General features: G+C 44.7%; 1 protein-coding gene across 5 annotated transcripts in view; it reads right to left on the bottom strand.

Moving 5' to 3' along the window:
- The window catches only part of TEAD1 (TEA domain transcription factor 1), a 1,209,838-nt gene that overhangs the window by 147,667 nt on the left and 1,042,110 nt on the right, over positions 1–20,061 (bottom strand). For all 5 annotated transcript variants that reach the window (XM_044058987.1, XM_044058991.1, XM_044058986.1 and 2 more), the window contains one exon: positions 5,733–5,906. In XM_044058987.1, coding sequence (XP_043914922.1) covers positions 5,733–5,906 — 174 coding nt within the window. The remainder of the gene's footprint in view (positions 1–5,732; positions 5,907–20,061) is intronic.

Below are 20,061 nucleotides of genomic sequence, written 5' to 3'. Positions count from 1 at the left end.
TGTGATTTCGTTTCGTTGATGGTATACCCCAGAGAAGTTAGGAGTCTCTTTACAAATATCAGGTTCTGAAGTAGCAATTCCTGACTGTCCGCCTGAATTAGGCAATTGTCCAAGTATGGGTAAATTTGAATGTTTCGCTGCCTGCAGTATGCAATGGCTGGAGCCAGGCACTTTGTGAATACCCTGGGCGTAGTAGATAAGCCAAAGGGAAGCGCAGAGAACTGATAGTGCATAGAGCCTGCCCTGAAATGTAGATATTTCCTGCAAGATTCCCTTACGGAGATGTGCAGATAAGCTTCCTTTAAGTCTAGGGTGACCAGCCAGGAGTCCTTGGCTAGGACAGGCAGCAGCTGTTGGAGTGTAAGCATTTTGAACTTTGGTACCACCAGGAAGGTGTTGAGAATTGACAGATCCAGGATAGGGTGCCAAGAGTTTTCTTTTCTGGGCACCAGAAACAGTCTGGAGTAGAAACCCTGTCCCTTTTGCTCTGTTGGAATGGGATGAATAGCCCTGATACCGAGAAGAGAAAGTACTTGCTTTTGTGCCTCTGCCTTCTGGTTTGGGGGAAGGTTTGGCAATCGACTTGGGGATGGCAGTGAATGGAAGTAGAATCTGTATCCCTGGGATACAAAGTTTAAGACCCAAGGGTCCTGGGTAATGTATTTCCAGTTTTTTGCATGTAGGGCGAGTTTTCCTCCTAGGGGTGCAAGTACTTGGGCATGGCTGGTAAGGATGCAGGAGAAGTCATTGTGAACTTTTTCCATAAGAGGGTGGCTAACCACTCCCTGTTTTTGGGGTGGGAGCACTCCATAGTTTAGATCTGTGTACACCCTGAGAGTGTAGTCTTTGTAGTCTGTTGCCCCTGGGTTTGGACTGAGAAGGCCTGGGAGGGACTGGACGGGACCAATTTTTTGAAGATAGATTTAGTCGAAAACGAAGTAGTCGTTTTAATACGAACATCGGATGAAGAAGGGTTCCACAGCCATAAGAGCTTCTAGCTGAAGTGATAGCCAAAAGCAAGGCTGTTTTCCAAGAGAGGAATTTTAACTCTGCTGAAGCTGCAGGATCAAAGGGGTGGAGTGTGAGCTTTTCCAACACAAAGTTAAGGTCCCAAGCAGGGGTAGGGGCTCTTCTTGGTGGCCTTATGTTGTTATCCCTGCTCAGGAACTGCTTGATGAGAGGGTGTGAGAAGAGAGGTGGTTCAGTGCTGTAATGTGCAGAGATGGCAGAGGCATGGATTTTAATGGAAGGTATCATAGGTATGATAATTTCCAGGTCCTGAGAATGTTGGCACCAAAGGCTTTTTAAGTACCATTACAGTTTCCTCATATGCAGTCTGGCATATGGAATTAGTAGAACGCAGGAGGCCATGAACCCTAGAGCTTGCAGGATTTTCCTTGCGGATAACTGAGTTCTGGTTGCCATTTGAGAGAAGTAGCCTGTCAGACAGGCTTGTTTTTCTGGAGTAAGGAATGCCATCTGGGATGTTGCGTCCAAGCTTGCTCCCAGGAATACAATTTTTTGACTGGGGACTAGTTTAGATTTCTTTTCATTGATCGTGGACCCCAGTGAGGATAGAAGGTCCTTTACAAATGTCAGGTGCTGTAACAGCTTTTCCTGTCTGCCTGAATCAGGCAGTCGTCCAAGTAGGGGTAAATTTGAATATTTCTTTGTCTGCAAAAGGCAATGACTGGAGCCAGGCATTTTGTGAAAACTCTGGGAGCAGTGGATAAACCAGTGGAAGTGCAGAGAACTGATAATGCATAGATCCTGCCCTGAAACGTAGATATTTCCTGCATGAGTCCCTGATTGGGATATGCAGACAGGCCTCCTTTAGGTCTAGGGTGGCTAACCAGGCATCTTTGGACAGCATAGGGAGAAGCTGCTGTGGGGTGAGCATTTTGAATTTTGATACCACCAGGAAGGCGATCTAAGACAGGGTGCCAGGTGCCCTCTTTTCTGGATACCAGGAAAAGTCTGGAATAAAAACCTTGGCCTATCTGTTCTGCATGAACAGGCTGAATTGCCCTTATGGAGAGCAGGGACTGAACTTGATTTTTTGCCTCTGCCCACTGGTTTGGAGGAAGATCTGGGAATCCTTTTGGTGCTGGCAGCATGTGGAAATAAAATGTGTACCCCTGGGATACTATGTTGAGGATCCATCGATCATTGATGATGGAGGCCCAGTTTTTTGCATGGTAGGCAAGTTTTCCTCCTAGGGGCACAAGCAATTGGACAGGGGTGAGGGGAAGAGTTGAGAAGTCATTGTGAATTCTTTCCATAAGGGGGTGGGGCTTAGCACTCCCTGTTTTAGAAGTGGAGGTACTCCACCGCTTACATTTTTGCATGCCCTGAGACTGTTGTCTGGGGGTGTCTGCTTCCCCTAGGTCTAGTCTGAGGTGGCCTTGAGGGGGCTGGAAAGGACCAATGTTTTGAGGGGCAATGCCTAATGAATCTTGGAGGCTGTACTTGCAAAAATCTTTGACAGTCTGCATAGACTTAGCTTTTTCTTTCATCTTTTTTAAAACCTCTTCTGCTTTGGTGCCAAACAGATTGTCTTTGTTCAGAGGTGGGTCTAATAACTTTGATTTGACATTGTCTGGTAAGATCTGTTCCTGAAGCCAGGCATGCCTTCTAAGTACAGAATCTGTGACTGCTGCCCTGCAGGATGCTTCTAGGGCATCAAACCCACATTGCAGGGTATGCTTGCCTACTTGGCTTGCAGAATGCATAAGCTCCTGTAATTCTTTATTTTCTGCACTGTCGGGAAAAGTAGATATTAAGTTCCATAGTACGTTGCTGGTATTTCAGCATGTGGAACTGAAAATTTAATGCTCTAATGGCAAGAGTTGCAGAGGTGTATACTTTTTTTACCCAGTCTGTCTAATGCTCGGGAATCCCTGTCCGAGGGGGTGGGATTCTTAGCAGTGGTTGCTTTTATTCCTTTAGGTCCTTGGGAGATGACCTCTGGGTCAGCGGTAGGATTCCTGAAAAGAAATTTATGAGAGTCAGGGACTTTGAAGTACCTGTCCGGTTTCCTGGGAGCTGGAGGTAAATTATCAGGAGTAAGACTGGATTCCATAAAGACATCATTCACAACATCCAGAACAGGAGGGATAGTTAAGGGTCTGTGCTGTGGTAAATCTAAAAATTCCCCGAGTCTCTTTTTGGACTGAGGATAATCCTGGCATTCCCAATAGAAATGCTCTCTCAAAGTATGTAAGACTTCACCAAAAGAAAAATCCTCTGGAGGAGAGGCAAAAGGAATGGATTTCTCTGCATCTGAATCCTCATAAGCAGATAAGGGTATGTCTTCATAATCAGAAGTCAGACTTACTGATCAGATAAAGCTGCTGGGGACAAGTCTTTTTCCTTTTAGCAGGGGACGGCTGGCTTCCCCTAATCAGCATGATAAGGTCTTCCATCATTTTAAGCATCTGTGATTGTGGCAAGAAAGCAGGCGCTTGAGTTTGGGTTGTTGGTTGTTTAGGCGTAGCTCGTACTCTGGACCTTAGAAACTCGGTAGTTTTAGAAAGAACTGAAGACGTGAAAGAAGTTGTCGGTTTGTGTCGAAAATCAGTAGTGCGAAAAACTTCCTCAGAAGCCGGTGCCTGCACAGCGGCTCCGGACCCATCCAAGGTAGAGACATCCGCAGGTTCTGTACTCAGTCAAAGAAGAGTCTCGCAGCATACTGGACTCCGAAAGGGTCTTGGTAGCGGCCTGCGAATCCATCAAAGTGGGCATCAGGGGCTGCGAAAGCACCTCACTGAGTACTGGTGAACTGGCGACTAGCGTAATGGAAGCATCGTCGGCAGTTTTGGACCTCTGCGGTCTGTCTCTGTCTTTATCCTTACGTTTGTTGGAAGATCGGTAGGCTGATGGCTTACCGAAGCCATTTCAGAACACTGAGATTGAGAGCAAAATGTATTTAGGTACAATAAGGGCCCGACGACGAACAGTTTGGGAGTTGAACAAAGCACAAAACCGGCAGTGAGGGACGAGGTGGTCTGTGCCTAAACAAGTAACGCAGTAAGAATGGAAATCTTGGTGTGGTATTTGCTTTCCACAGGTGAGACAATTGTTAACTTTTTCTGACATCAGTTAGAGCAAGAAAAAAGGATCCCCAACAGGGTACTTAGCTTTAAAAGACTTCAACTTCAATTTTGGAAACGAAAACTCAGGTAGCGGCCGACCGGCACTTGGGCGAACTGCTTCTGCTTCAGGATCCTCAGCAAGAAAGACTGATGTAATGGCGTCTGCTGCCTGTTTTTATACCACTGATGACCTGACGTCAGTCCTGAAGCGACAGTAACGAATGCAGAAATACTAAGCCTCTGGTATTCAGGCCGACTGTGGGCTACCCCTGACAGGATAACCCAAGTGTGATGACTGCAACAGTGGAACACCAAGAACATCCACAGCTGCAGAATCAAACAAAAGATTTATTATCTTTAGCACCTTGACCAAAAAGCCTTCCCAGGAGTACACACACCATATGTTGATCGTAATCCATCTTAATCTAGTTATCTGCCAGAGCAAGACCTTAGCATTTTATTAACTTACACCAGCTCCCAAACACAGCTCTCAAGTCTTCAGTTTTGCAGAGTCCTGATATTTTTTTTCCATTCCTTGTAAAATATTTGATGTTCTGGTAAATAACTGAAGACTATATTCAGTAAATAATGCCACTTAGGTTTCAAACTTCCAATTCTTCAGTAAATGCATGTCAATGCAATGCAAAATATATTGTTCTATTATCATTCTAAGTGAATTAGAGCAATATTTACAAATTGTCTCTCATAATTGAACATAGGAATTGAGAACTGTACTTTCAAGAGTCAAACCTACTTAAATACAACTGTGTTAATTTCCGCCACAGAGAACTCACATAATCAGAATGAAGGCCATTATGACTATACACAGGAATAAAAAAGGACACTGCCCCTTGAACTCCATTGTATTCAGTTCCAGGCTTGTATAAAATCCTGGTAGATGAACTCTGGAAAACAGTCATATGCACAGTGTACTGTGAATCACCGTTGCTCAAGGGACCTCTTAAACTGCTTGAGTAGAAAGCAATTGTAGAAGACTATCACTACAATATATTCCCTTGGAATCACCTGCACTGCAGCCTTGCAATGGGTAACGCAAGTGAAGACCCACGGCATCATCAAAACCAAATCTATGATGCATTCCCTTGGAATCACGTACACTCCAGCCCTGTAATGGGTAACACAAGTGAAGACCTACGGCATCATCAAAACCAAATCTACTCTGCTTCTCAGACCCACCAATTTCAACAAGGGAAGCCTCCAACAATGGACCTGGTAGTCTCTACAGAAGTGCTAGTAGCACAATGGCACAAGCACTTACTGCTTCCTCTGAAATCAATTCTACAGGTGGTGTATGAATTTAATCCACTAGATGGCAGCGTGAGATTCAGGAAGAAGGAACCTTGCCACCTGCTTGGCAGACCCAGGTAGATCAACATAAGATGATCAAGAATGAATGTGTAACATTTGAATGACTCCTCATTTGAGGAGAACTATTTCATGTGTAGAGCTAAAACCACACTTTCCATTAACAAATAAGAAAACGACTAAGACGATTTGTGTTTTGGTTAAATTGACACTACATTGCTTTAGTTCAAACATGACAATTGAAGAATAATTCAGTTTTAAATATAATTACACATTTAATTCTTTAAAAGCACACAGCTATGGTTAACTTACCCAAAATTTTACAAGGAAAAATGCATTGTGAGGTCCCTTTGCAAACATTTCTTTTAGTCCACCTTTCTTTTCAGGAAATTTGTCATATATCTGTCGAATATCTACTGATTCAAGCAATGGATCATTGTGAGAATGACTGACATGTCCGATGTGCACAAACAGATGCTTGTTGAACTACAACAAAAAAAAATGGGAAAGCACACGATTCAAGTAATTACATTTCTAACAAGTTGAATATGCAGTCCATTAAATTCAAAGTGCAAACCTTTTTTTTCTTTTAAGAAAATCTGCTACTTAAGAGTTAAAACATGCAGACTTTAATGTCACTTGTATAAAAGCACTGGGTTTTATGAAGTCAAATCAGCAATGTGCATTCAGGTTAATGTTTTTCACACTATGCATATGGAAAGATATGGTGCTAAGATTCATACAAACCATAAAGACAATTTTACATAAGATTTTATCAGGGAAAATAAAACATAGGTCTACATAGGTTCATAGGTTCATACTAGGCTATCTGCCCTAGGGCATTTATAAGCCTAGCCAGAGTGTGTGTGGCTTTCACCACCCCTTAGGATGAGAATACTATACCCATTAGTTTGCTGTGCCTCTGTCCAGCAGTGACACAGAGATGATTCCCGGGGTAAACCTACGATCTCCCATCCACTCGTCAAGATTTCTCTTGAACAGAGTCAGTGAGGGGCTCTGCCACACATGGACTGGGATTTTGTTCCATAGTGTAGGGAGTCTCTGGGTGATGAATCTGTCCCTCCAGCACGTCCTATTTATATCCGTGTTGAGGTTTAAGTCTCTTGCTCTCGTGGCTCTGGTGGATTTGGATTTTTTGAGGTGGAGCATGTCCATTAATTCCGGGTTGGACATGGCCTTGTATGTCAGGCACAGATCACCTCTGAGCAGACGGTATGCGACTGAATAGAGCTGGAGATTCTTCAGTCGGGCATCGTATGACATATGTTTGAGCCTATATATCATTTTGGTGACAAACTTTTGGGGTCTTTCCAACTGCTGCAGGTGTCGGGTAAGGTACATTCGAATGGGCGCTGTACTCAATCATTGGTCTAAGTGAAGAGTACAGGGGTACAATGACCTCTCCTGATCTGAATGTGAATCCCTTCATGATCAGGTGGGCAATGTAGAAGGTCTTCCTAACCACTTTGGCAATGTGAGTGTCAAAAGAGGTTACTGTCAACTTGGGTCCCCAGGTCCCTGATAACTTCTTCCGTGTTTAATGGATTACCACCTATGTGGTATTTAGGGGTTACCTTGTTTTACCCAAAGAGTATGACTATACATTTTTGGCATTTAGCTTAAGGCCATGGCTCTGGCACCAGTTATCCATTTCTATGAGACCTCTCTGGAGGATGTCTGTGTCTGATGGAGTGTCAATTATGGTGCCCAGTTTGCAGTCATCTGCAAATTTTGTCAGCCACAATCCCCTATGTTTGCCTGCACTTCAGAAAAATAAATGCCGAACAAGAGGGGGCCCAGGACTGAGCCCTGTGGGACACCGCTCGTGACCGGCTTAGAGTCTGACATGGCACCAGCAACTCTAACCCTGTGTGTTCTGTCCTTGAGCCAGTTTGCAACCCATCTTGTGACATATGGGTTTACATCTAAGCTGGTGAGCTTTTCTATGATGCCCGAGTAGGGTATTGTGTCGAACGCTTTTGCTAGGTCAAGGTAGGCTGTGTGAACTGCCTTACCCTCATCAATGGCCTTAGTCACTGTTTCGAAAAAGTCGACCAAGTTCAAGAGGCAGGATCTGCCCTTGACAAAGCCAAATTGGGCAGGATCCAGTGTCTGTAGGTCCCCAATGTCTTTATTTATGAGTTCCATTATGATCCTCTCCATAGCTTTGCAGACAAGGCTCGTCAAGCTTATGGGGCGGTAATTTCCAGGGTCAGTAGAAGCACCGCCTTTGTGGAGTGGGACCACAGTTGCCGTACACCATTCTTTGGGTACGTATCCTGTAGTAAGGCTAAGATTAAACAGCAGCCTTATGTGTGGGTTTAGTTCCTCATTGAGTTCGTGTAGCACACAGCCGGGGACACCGTCCGGTCCCATTGATGCTGTGTTTTTTGCTTTAGAGAGCAGCTCTCACCTGGGCATCTGAGATGTTTGGGAGGCTAGACTCTGGTGGGATAGATATTTCTCCTTTTGGGGGGGAGGGAGGGGAGAAATTTGCACTGTTTGCCAGTATGTTGGCAATGTCTGTGGGTTCAGTGATTTTTTTTTATCATTTTGGACTAATTCTGAGCATATCTGGGAGTTTCCACCCAAGTTTCTAACATAGCTAAAGAAGGCCTTATGATTGTCTTTTGTGTCATTAGAGATTTTTCTCTCAAAGTTGGCCTTGGATGATTTTATGAGTGATCGTAGTTTTTTGCTAGTATTGATCAGAGATGCCTTCCCTTTTAGGGATTTTGCTCTGTCATGTAAGTAGCTTTCTCCTCTTGTTGTAGAGTTTGTTTATGGCTGGGGTCCACCAGACTGGGCACCTGCCTTTGGTGGAAAGGGTCTTGATTTTATTAGGGATTGCTTGATCCATACATTCCTGGAGGTGCTCGTAGAAGGCATTTGTAAGGGTTTCAGCAGCGTGGGTTGTGGTTTCCACTGGCTCGGGGGCCTTGAAGGATACCACTCCAGTCTTAAGAAGTGTGAAGTTTGCTTTTGAGAAGTTCTTCACTGTGGTCTTTTTTGCTGGGGTTGGGGGCGGGATGTGGATCTCCAATGAGATTAATTTATGGTCTGATCTCACCAATGAGGATATACTTCCGGTGTGGAGCATTTTGTCCCCATGTTTGTGATGATCAGGTCTAGTATATTTTCTCCTCTTGTGGGAATGGTGACTAGTTGTTCCATAGCATTTGAGTTTATGAACTCCAGGAACCTTTGGGCTAGGGTGTTGGGGCTTGAGTAATGTTCCCAGTCTATGTTTGGGTAGTTGAAGTCACCCAATATGATGGTGTTTGGAGAGACATTCATACTCTCCAGTGTCTTCAGGAAGGCTGTGTGGGTTTCCTGAGTTTGAGAAGGTGGTCTGTAGCATGCTACAAACTGTAGGGCAGTTTTACCTATGGTTAATTGCACCTGGATGGTCTCCGATGCTTCGTGCGTTGCCACTAACCTGGAGGTGTGGGTATCCTTTATGAATATGGATACTCCCCCCCTCCTTTTGTGGTTCGGTCCGGATTTTGGGGCGGGCATGATATGAGGTATAACCTGATAGTGCTGGGGTGCTCTCAGGAGCCTTGAACCAGGTTTCAGTCACAGCACAGACATCGATGTTCTCCATACTGAGGAGGGCATCGAGGGCGTGCATCTTGAGGTTTAGACTTCTGGCATTGAGCAGTATTACCCTTAGTTTTTCTCCATTTTTGTTTTCTAGGGCGGTAGGTTTATCATTTGAGCCTTGCCTAAAAAAGGCACTATGGAGGTGGCAAGAGCCTTTGCCAATATCCGGAAGCCCAGGGGTGACAGGCGCAAGCCGTCCCTTGCGAAGCAGCGTGGCTTGTCAAGCATGTCATCCCAGGCAGACAGACATTGGATCCCCTTAGAATGACACCAGTAATTAAGCCAATTATTAAAGGTGATCATTTTGTCTCTGTATTGTGGCATCATTCTTGGTGAGGGTAGGATACTGCTCAGGGTCAGGGTCATACCGGCCTGGGCTACATAATCTGAGAGCTCCTCTATGTCTCTTTTCATGTAGTCCAGGGAGGTACGTCTCAGGTCGTTCACACCGGCATGGACAATGACTGAGTCATACTTGTACTTGCTGCTATATCAGACAAAACTAGTTTATAAAAGTCTGCATTAAAAACAATGAATAGTAGTACTGCACAGCACACAAACTGAAAAAAATCATACTATACTGGGTCACTAAAATGAGGTTGCATTACTACAGTAAATATTCCATGTCAATCTACATGATATACAGTGCAAGTCTCTAATGAAATCACAAAAGCAAGGAACTTTGTACTGACCAGTCAGACGGCCAATACTACTCAGGTTCATACAGCACAGCATGCAACAAAAACTTGATTACAGAGTTGCATAACACAGACTGTGGTACCATAATGTACTGAGGATTACAAGACTGACGACAATATTGCAAATTACACTGTTGCAACTCAAGATACCTGGAAAGAGTTATGAAAACGGGATAGAAAAGAGAAATCTTAAGTCATGGAAGGTTAACTATCTCTACAAATACACTGTATTTTAACATTTTGTACAAATCTGAAGTATACCTGGGTGTGTGAGAGCGAGTTGGGAGCAGTATATGGTACAGACTATTATAAAAATCGTTGAAAGTGTAGTACATTCAGTGTAACAAAAACATGCTTTTTCCTTTTCTCTTGAGGGGAAAAGTCCCACACTCTCCAGGTACTTTTGCCTTAGAGATGCAGTACAGTAATCCCACTCAGGCTTCTTCTTGGTTATCATTCAATGTGTGTGTATAAAAACATAACATTTTCCTTTGTGATTACAAACTAAAAACTAAACTCAGCAAGAATTCCATACTTGCATACAACAAAGCAAACACCATAAAAAAACAAACAAAAAAAGAACCATTTCCATGTACAATCACATACGCATATACAAGTATGTCATACAACATTATGTGTGCCCCTATGCTACAGTATACTCCAAACAGGAGTCTACTACACTATAATTTGATATACTGAGACAGTGACACCTACCCTACCCCTGAAAATAATGCATCTTTAACATAAAATACTGCTCGCTCACACACACACACACACACACACACACACACACACACACACACACACACACACACTTACTTGTGTATGTGTTTACAATAGAGTGCTACTATGTTCAAAAAACATTTAAAAAGGGAAAAAAATAATTTTTGACAGTGAGGTACTGACATATGAACCTTGCTTTAACAACCTTGTCAAGTTACTACTTAGGGAGCTCATTATTAAAAACTAAAATGGTGGTCAACTACTCTCAGAAATGACTATAAAGCTGAAAAGATTAAGAAAAAAAAAAGAATGAAACCTTGTCAAACCAGAAGTTTATGGTGAGGGGCTGGATACACACTACTGTATACCACAGTATCCCTCTCTGGTTCTGTTCCGAGCAGCACAATGCTGTTTATTCTGTTCTCTCTCCACATCAAACTGTCCAACATAGCTCCCAGTCATCTAAGGTAAGTGGTGCTTTTCAATGATATCTATATATATACACTTCTTGAAGAAGACACAATAAAGATGATCTAGGAAAGTCTGTGAATCACCTGGCAACAACTCTAAGCTGTTTATAAAATATTACAAAATAAAGATTTACGGTCTTTGCTGTATCATGTAACATTCAGTTTAAGGCCTAAAATCTAATGGATATGGCCACTGTAAAGAAAGTACAGTTGTGTATAGTTACTATAAATGTAGATGTTAGAGTGTATTCACTGTTACAGTCATCACCTGTGGGTTATCCCTGCTGTGGTAGCCCACGGCCGGCCCGAATACCAGAGTCAATGTTTTTGTGTGCTGGCTGCTGTCACCTGTAGTCTGATGTCAGGTCGTCAGTACTATAAAGCAAGGCAGCTGATGCCATTACATCAGTTTTTCTTGCCCTAACCCATCAAAAGCACAAGGGAAAAGAGAGAAGTGGTCCTGGTGGCTAAGAGCCACTTTGGGAAGCTTGTGCCCCCTAGGGGAAGAAGTTAAATAGCGGATGGAGGGAGGGAAACGAAGACTGCAACAGTGAATACACTCGAACATCTACATTTATGGTAAGTGTACACAACTGTACTATGTTCTTCGTGTTTCACTGTTGCAGTCATCACCTGTGGGAAGATTCCCAAAGCTGAGGTAAAGGGTGGAAGGATAGGTAGAGTCCTAGGGTATGGGTCAGGAGGCCCTGCAGAATTGCAGAGGCAAACTCTGCCTTAAACTTAGAAAAGAGAGGTAGGCGGTAATGCTTTGTAAAGGTAGGTAGAGAGGTCCAGGTAACCGCTACCAAGATGTCCCTGGTAGGTACTCCTCTGAGGAAGGCAGTAGAAGTGGAGGTTGCCCTAGTGGAGTGGGTACGGATAAACTTAGGGATGGGTTTCCCATATGGTCTATAGCAAAAATGGATACAGTGTGAAAGCCATTTGGAAATGGTTTGTTTGAAGATGGGCTTCCCTTCTGCCCCTGGGGCAAAGCTTACAAGAAGCGAGTCAGTTTTCTAAGTCAGGCAGAATTTTTTTTTCCCGCCCACCCACCCACCTATCCAGTTACAGCTGTCCTGTTAAATACCACTGTCTTTCTAGTTGCCTGCCTCTTATGTTAATCTGACCATATATCTCATTTCCTCTCTGTTTTCACTGGCTTCTGTGAGTAATCACTAAATCAAAAACCCCTCCCCTTCAACTATTTAAATTTATTGGCCATCCTACTGTATTCCATAGTACCTGAATACAAAAGTGACCACCCCTTTCAACCCATCTTGCTGTTTTAAAAATAGTAACTCTCCACTAAACCTTAACTTTTTAAACAGGTAAAACTTAAGTTACCTACTTTCACATCTAACTTCTCTAGTGCACACTGCAGTGTGCATTTTTTTCATCTTACCTTTAAGCATCCCTGTGACTAGCACTTTTTCTAACACCTGCTGGAAAGCACTAGGAAGCCTTAAACTGATACAAGCACTCAACTCTCCTTGTTAATAAGGAGAAATTAATACTAGGCACTAAACAGCCTATAACTGCAAAGTACCTTGCTAAGGTAAGGGAAAACAGCTCCTGTACTTTACAAAAAAAAAAGCACCAAACCAGGTCAGCTTCCGGTGATTTCTCCTGTCCACCTGGTGAATCTAGGCATACTGGGGCAATGCAGCAATTGCCTCATGTACACAGACAACCCTCTCCTCCTACCACCCAACACTACAACCTGTGAGAGATGCACTTACATAGCCAAAATGGAAGCAAAGCTCTCTCCACCCAAGATTGTGCTAGACAGTCAAGAGGAGAAGGTTAACACCCACACTACACCTCAAGCAACACATAGCCCTTCTAAACCCACACCACCAACACCCACATATAGCAACACTAAATCCACATATGCAGAGGCCCTTAACTGTAACCTGCCCAAGCAACAAGGACCTCTGAAACAGAAACGCAAACAAACACCAATCACAACCAAAGTGTCATATAGTTCACAACACCAGTGTGCCACCGAGCAACAGCCCCTAAGGCAAGACAATGTACCTAACACTTTAGTCATAGGTGACTCTATAGTCCGGCACACTGATGTCCCTCTCACCAGGTTGAACAAGGATAAAGTTAGTCAGCTGCCTGTCGGGTGTCAGGATCCGCCACATAACGCATGCACTCAAGTCACTCCACAACAAGTACAAATATGACTCTGTCATTGTCCATGTTGGATTGAATGACTTGAGATGTACCTCCCTGGACTACATGAAAAGAGACATGGAAGAGCTCTCGGATCATGTGGCCCAGGCAGGTATGACCCTAGCCCTGAGTAGCATCCTGCCTTCACCCAGAATGATACCACAATATAAGGACAAAATGATTGACTTCAACAATTGGCTAAGCTTCTGGTGTCATTCAAAGGGGATCCGGTATCTGTCTGCCTGGGACAACATGATTGACAGACCACGATGCTTTGCCAGAGAAGGTCTGCACCTGTCGTCCCTGGGATTCAGGTTACTGGCTAAGGCTCTTGCCCCCCCTATAGTGCCTTTTTTAGGCAAAGTTCAAAGGACAAAACCACCACCGTAACAGGTACAAGCATGCAAAATCTGAAGGTAATGCTACTCAATGCTAGAAGTCTAAACCTCAAAATGCACTCTCTCGAGGCACTCCTAAAAATGGAGAACATCGATATCTGTGCAGTAACTGAGACCTGGTTCAAGGCTCCAGAGAGCACCCCTGCAATACCAGGGTACAACTCTTACCACAATTTTCGGCCGCCCAAGGCAGGACTGAAACACTAAAGGTGGAGGATTGTCAATACTCACCAAGGATATTCACACCACCAGGCTAGTTGCCCAATACAATGTGTCTGAAATTCTCCAGGTGCAACTAACACTAGGTAAGACTGCAATCCAAATTGTAGCTTGCTACAGATCCCCCACCATACCCCAAGATTCTCACTGCACCTTTCTAAACATACTGGAAAATATTAAGATAGAACCAAACACCCTAATACTGGGTGATTTTTAAATACCCTGCCATTAACTGGGAAAACTACTCATGTACCAACACCTTTGCCCAACGGTTCTTGGAATTCATAAATTCCAATGCCCTGGATCAACTAATCCATAGTCCCACCAGGGGCTCCAATATCCTAAACCTGGTCATTACCAACATGGGAAATCAATGCTCCACACCTATGGTCACCCCCTCGTTAGTCAGGTCTGACCATAAGCTAATCATCCTTAACATCCACATCCCACCCCCACCCCCCAGTAAGGAAACCTCCATAAAAAACTTCTCCAAAGCCAACTTCATGACACCCATGCAGACGGGAACTGAAAGTTCAACTGTTGAATCCTACACTAAGGCACTGTATGAGCACATCTGCTCATGCATGAATCGTGCCATCCCAAATAGAACCAAGATGCTCTCATCCAAAAAAGGAAGCCAATCTGGTGGCCCCCTGCCATAAACTTTACAACAAAAGGAAGAAACTGTTGCAGAAAAGAGGAAAATCCCAGGATGCAAAAAACTTCCTTACCAGCCTCAGTAAGAAACTGAGATCCCTCAAAAAATCCTCCAAAGCTAGTTACGAAAATAAAATTGCCAAAGATTCCAAAGACAACCACAAGGCATTCTATAACTATGTCAAGAATCTAAATGGCAATGCTCAGATCTGCTCTGAGCTAAAACAGAATGGCATTAAATATACTGATCCCAAGGATACTGCCAATATCCTGGCAGATCGATTCAGTGCCAACTTCACCCCCCCTCTCACCCTCTAAATGGCCCATCTCAATACTGGAAGATTGCCAAATTCCGGTAATAACGGCCACACAGGTAAAAAACGCACTCTCCAAAGCTAAGAATACAGTATCCATGGGACCAGATGACATCCCGGGCTGTGTACTACATGAACTACAATATGAACTGGCACCTCACCTAAGTGTCATGTTTAATCATAACCTCACCTCTGGTTTCGTGCCCACTGAGTGGCGCACAGCTACAGTTATCCCACTCCACAAGGGGGTTTCCACCTTGGATCCAGGAAACTAACGTCCCATCAGTCTGACAAGCCTTATCTGCAACGCCATGGAGCGTATTATCATGGAACTTATAAACAAAGACATTGGCAACCTTCAAACACTGGACCCCACCCAGTTTGGGTTCGTGAAGGGCTGATCTTGTCTCCTGAACCTGATTGACTTCTTCAAATCAGTCTCCAGAGCCATGGACAAGGGTAAGGTGGTCCACACAGCCTATCTAGACCTTGCCAAGGCCTTTGACACCATCCCCCACTCTGGAATCATAGATAAAATTACTAAGCTGGACATTAATCCCTACGTCACCCAATGGGTTGCTAACTGAATTACTGATAGAACCCACACTGTAAAAGTAGCCAACTCCAAATCCAGCTCCAGACAAGTGACAAGTGGAGTACCTCAGGGTTTAGTCCTGGGACCGCTCTTGTTTGGCATCTACTTCTCTGAAGTACAGGCCAACACTAAGGGACTCTGGATAACAAAGTTCACTGATGACTGCAAACTGGGAGCCATTATTGAATCCCCAAATGATGTGGATACTCTACAAAAGGGCCTTAAAGAAACAGATGCTTGGTGCCAGAGCCATGGGCTCAAGCTCAATGCCAAGAAATGTATAGGTATCCCCTTTGGGAAAAAAAATGTACCCGTAAATTACCATATAGGTGGCAGCACACTAAACACGGAAAGTGTGATAAGAGACTTAGGGACACAGGTGGGCAGTGGTCTCACCTTCAATAACCACATCACCACAACAGTCAGGAAATCCATCTATGTGGCACACCTCATCCCGAAGGGCTTTTCATCCAGAAAAAAGGAGGCCATTGTCCAACTGTACTCATCCCTCATTAGACCCATTATAGAATACAACGCCCCGTTTGGTATGTACCTCTCAAGACATCTGCAACAACTGGAAAGGCAGCAAAAATACCTCACTAAAAGAATCACAGGCCTAAAGAAGATGCCCTACGCTGACCGCCTTAAAAAACTCCAGCTATACTCTGTCGCATATCATCTACTCAGAGGCGATCTCTGCTTAACATACAAGGCCATGTCAAACCCAGAGCTGTTGGACATGCTACACTTAAAGAAATCCAAATCCCTCAGAGCCACACGCTCCAAGGATCTAAACCTTGTCATCACAATAAACAAAACATGCTGGAGGGATAGGTTCCTGACCCAGAGACTCCCCAGACTCTGGAATAGATTGCCCATACATGTCAAGCAGGGTGCCTCTTTGGCCCTCTTCAAAATGAACCTTGACGATTGGATGGGAGAAAGGAAATTCACCCCGGGGATCATGTCAGTCGCCCTGCTAGACAGGGGTCCAGGGAAGTAAATAGTGTGGGAAGAAATAGCCAGGGAATTGTTATGGCTAGGCTTGTATAGGCCCTAGGGCTGATAGCCTAGTACCAACCTATGAACCTATGGCTTAGTATGGTCCAGATAGTATCCGAGTTGTCTTTGTATGTCTAGCGAGTGTAGAATTCTTTCCCCCTTGTTCTAAGGGTTGAGAAAGAAGGTGGGAAGGTGTATGGCCTTGGTTAAGGGTCACATCAGATACCACTTTGTGCATAAAGGAGGGATTAGCCCTCAGGGAGACTTTGTCTGCATGGAAAATTATGAAGGGCTCGACAACCATCTGAGCTTGAAGCTCCGAGACCCTTCTGGCAGAAGTGATAACTAGTAAGAAGGTAGTCTTCCAGGAGAGATATTTCAATTCTGTAGATACAGCAGGTTCTAAAGGAGGTAAGGTTAGTTTCTCTAACACATAATTCAGGTCCCAGGGTGGAGTAGGAGGTCTTCTGGGATGCCTGATATTAGAAGCCCCTCTGAAGAATAGCTAAATCAAAGGATGAGAGAAGAGTGGTCTGTCTGAATCATAATGGGAAGAGATGGCCGAGGTATGCATTTTAATAGAGGAGAATGAGAGGCCACTATTGAGCAACTCTGCTATGTAATCCAGGATGAGAGGGATGGAGGGTTGGGAGGCACTGCCCCCTTTTGATTGTTTCCAGGAGCAGAATCTTTTCCATTTTCTTGCATAAGATTTTCTTGTGCTGGGCCTTCTGGCTTCTGTGATGATGTCCAGGACCTGTTTGCTTAACAGGGACTTCTTGTTAGTTTTTAGAGTATAAGCCATGCTGAAAGTTTGACAGTCTGTAGGTCTGGGTGCAGTACCTTCCCCCTCTACTGGGTCAAGAGGTCTTACACCTTAGGGGAAGCAGCTTCAGGGGATGTAAGGTCAGACTGCACAGTAAGGGGTACCAGTGCTGTTTGGGCCAATCTGGAGCAATGAGGATGGCCTTTGGTCTCTCCTCTCTTATTTTGATCAGAACTTTTGGAATAAGGGACAGAGGAGGGTATGCGTACACAAAGAGGGAGCTCTAGGGAAGGTCAAGGCATCCACCTTCCATGCTAGGAGGTGATACTCCCTGGTGCAAAACTTGTGCAGCTGGTAGTTGAGGTGCAAGGCAAAGAAGTCCACCTCTGGGATCCCCCAATCCCGGGTGATTTGCAGAAAGATTTCTCTGTGGAGCTGTCATTTGTGGGGGTCCAGTATGTTTCTGCTTAGGTGGTCTGCCAGTGTGCTGTTGATCCCTGGTAAGTATTGGGCAATTAGGTGTAGCTCCATGGAGGTGGCTGTAAGCCAGAGACTCATGGCTAAACTGCATATGGGGTAAGATTGGGTTTTCCCCTGCTTGTTGATATACCACATTACTGTGGTGTCTGTTTTTATAAGGACCACCCCTGGCCTGAGACGGGGTTTGGAATGAGGTCAGAGCGTTTTGTACTGCCATCAATTCTTTCTAGTTAAGTGCAAGTGAAGTTGCTGGGCATTCCAAAGGCCTTGGGTACGCCTGCCTGCTAGGTGAGCATCCCAAGCTATGTCTGAGGCATTGGTGGTGATGTTCTGGCCGGAAGGGCAGAGGATGAAGGGAAGACCCTTGTTCATGGCACAGGCCTCTACCCACCAGAGAAACTTTTCTTTGCTGTTTGCCTGAATGAGGCAGTCGTCCAGGTAAGGGTAAATCTGTATATTTCTCTGCATGCAGAATGCTATAGCTGGGGCCAAGCATTTGGTGAATACCCTGGGAGCAGTAGATAAGCCAAAGGGCAGTGCACAGAAAGTACAGTTGTGTACACTTACCATAAATGTAGATGTTCGAGTGTATTCATTGTTGCAGTCATGACACTTGGCTTATCTGCCTGCAGGTAGCCCTTAGTTGGCCCGAATACCAGAGTCTTAGTATTTCTGCGTCGGATGCTGTCGCTTCTTCCATGACGTCAGGTCATCAGGGGTATAAAAACAGGTGGCCAATGCCATTACATCAGTTTTTCTTGCCACAAATGTCAGGAGCCCCCAAATAGGGAGCTAGTATACGGTGTGGAAACCACCACCAGTAAAAAGTAAATACCAATACCATTAGGGAAAAGCCAGAAAGAGGAGAGATAGAAAGCCAGAAAAAAACGGGGCTGGAAGGAGGGAAACCAGGACTGCAACAGTGAATACACTCGAACATCTACATTTATGGTAAGCGTATACAACTGTACTATGTTCTTCATGTTTCACTCTTGCAGTCAACACACTTGGGTTGATTCCCAAAGCTGAGGAAGGATGGAGACAGTCAAGAAGAATTAGGGCTGGCCAGTAGGCTCTGCAAGACTGCTATAGCAAATCCTGCCCTGGATTTGGAAAAGATAGGTAAGTGGTAATGCTTGGTGCAGGTGTGTACAGAACTCCAGGTTGCAGCTTCCAGAATGTCCCTGGTAGGGGCTCTCCTGAGAAATGCTGTAGAGGTAGAAGTAGCCCTAGTGGAATGTGTTCCAACTCCCTGAGGGGTTGATTTTCCATGGTGCTTGTAGCAGAAATGGATGCAGTGTGCTATCCATCTGGAAATGGTTTGTTTAGAAATGGCCTTGCCCTCTGCCCCTGTGGCAAAGCTGACTAGCAGCTGGTCAGATTTTCTGAAAGGCTTAGTCCTATCAAGGTAGAACCTGAGGTGTCTGTGCACACTCAAAGAGTGCAGGATCCTTTCCCCTTTATTCTGAGGGTTAGGCAAGAAGGTTGGCAAATGGATGGATTGGTTTAGGGCCACACTGGACACCACCTTAGGCATAAAGGATGGGCTAGTTCTGAGGGAAATAGTGTCAGCATGGAAGGTAATAAAGGGTTCCAAAGCCAACAGTTCCTGTAGCTCAGACACTCTTCTAGCTGAAATGATGGCTAGAAGCAAGGCCGTTTTCCAAGAGAGGAATTTGAACTCTGCTGAAGCAGCAGGTTCAAAAGGTGGAAGTGTGAGCTTTTCCAGTACAAAGTTAAGGTCCCAAGCAGGGGTGGGTGCTCTCCTTAGTGCCTTAAGTTGTTAGCCCCTCTAAGGAACTGTTTGATGAGAGGGTGAGATAATAGAGGTGGTTCAGTGTTGTAATGCGCCAAAATGGCAGAGGCATGAATCTTAATGGAGGAGAAGGATAGGCCTCTGTGGAGTAGCTCTGCTAGGTAATCCAGGATTAGAGGTAAGGAAGGCACAGCTGTGTCCATTCCTTTAGACTGAATCCAAGAACAATCTTTTCTACTTTTCCGCATAGTATTTCCCATTACTGGGCCTTCTGGTTTCAAGAATGACATCCAGCACCTGTTTACGAAGGGTTGCTGGCGGAGTAGTCAAGGAATAAGCCAGACTGCAAGATTTAGGGTTTGTAATTGCGGATGCAAAATCTGTCCATCCTGCTGTGACAACAGGGTAGGTGTCTGGTGTAGGTGCCAGAGTGGCACCGTTGTCAGGTGGGGCAGGAGTGGGTACCAGTGCTGGTGTGGCCAGTCCGGGGCAATCAGAATTGTCCTTGGCCTGTCTTATTTTATCTTGAGTAGTACTCTTGAGAGAAGGGGCAAAGGCAGAGATCGAGAGGTTTTCCCACTGAAAGGATAGGGCATCCACTTTCCATGACCTGCTGTGAGGGTTCCTGGTGCAGAAAATGCTTAACAGGTGGTTGTGGGGGGAGGCAAAGAGATCCAACTCCGGGGTCCCCACCTCTGGATCAGGAGGTTGAAGGTGCTGGGCTCCAATTTCCAAATTTTTTGTGTAGTGCGGAA

The sequence above is a fragment of the Protopterus annectens genome, chromosome 17.part0 (assembly GCF_019279795.1).
Source record: "Protopterus annectens isolate FY-2018-M chromosome 17.part0, PAN1.0, whole genome shotgun sequence".
Taxonomy (NCBI): Eukaryota; Metazoa; Chordata; order Ceratodontiformes; family Protopteridae; genus Protopterus; species Protopterus annectens.
Note: the sequence above shows the minus strand (reverse complement) of the source record. Positions and strands in the feature narration are given on the sequence as shown.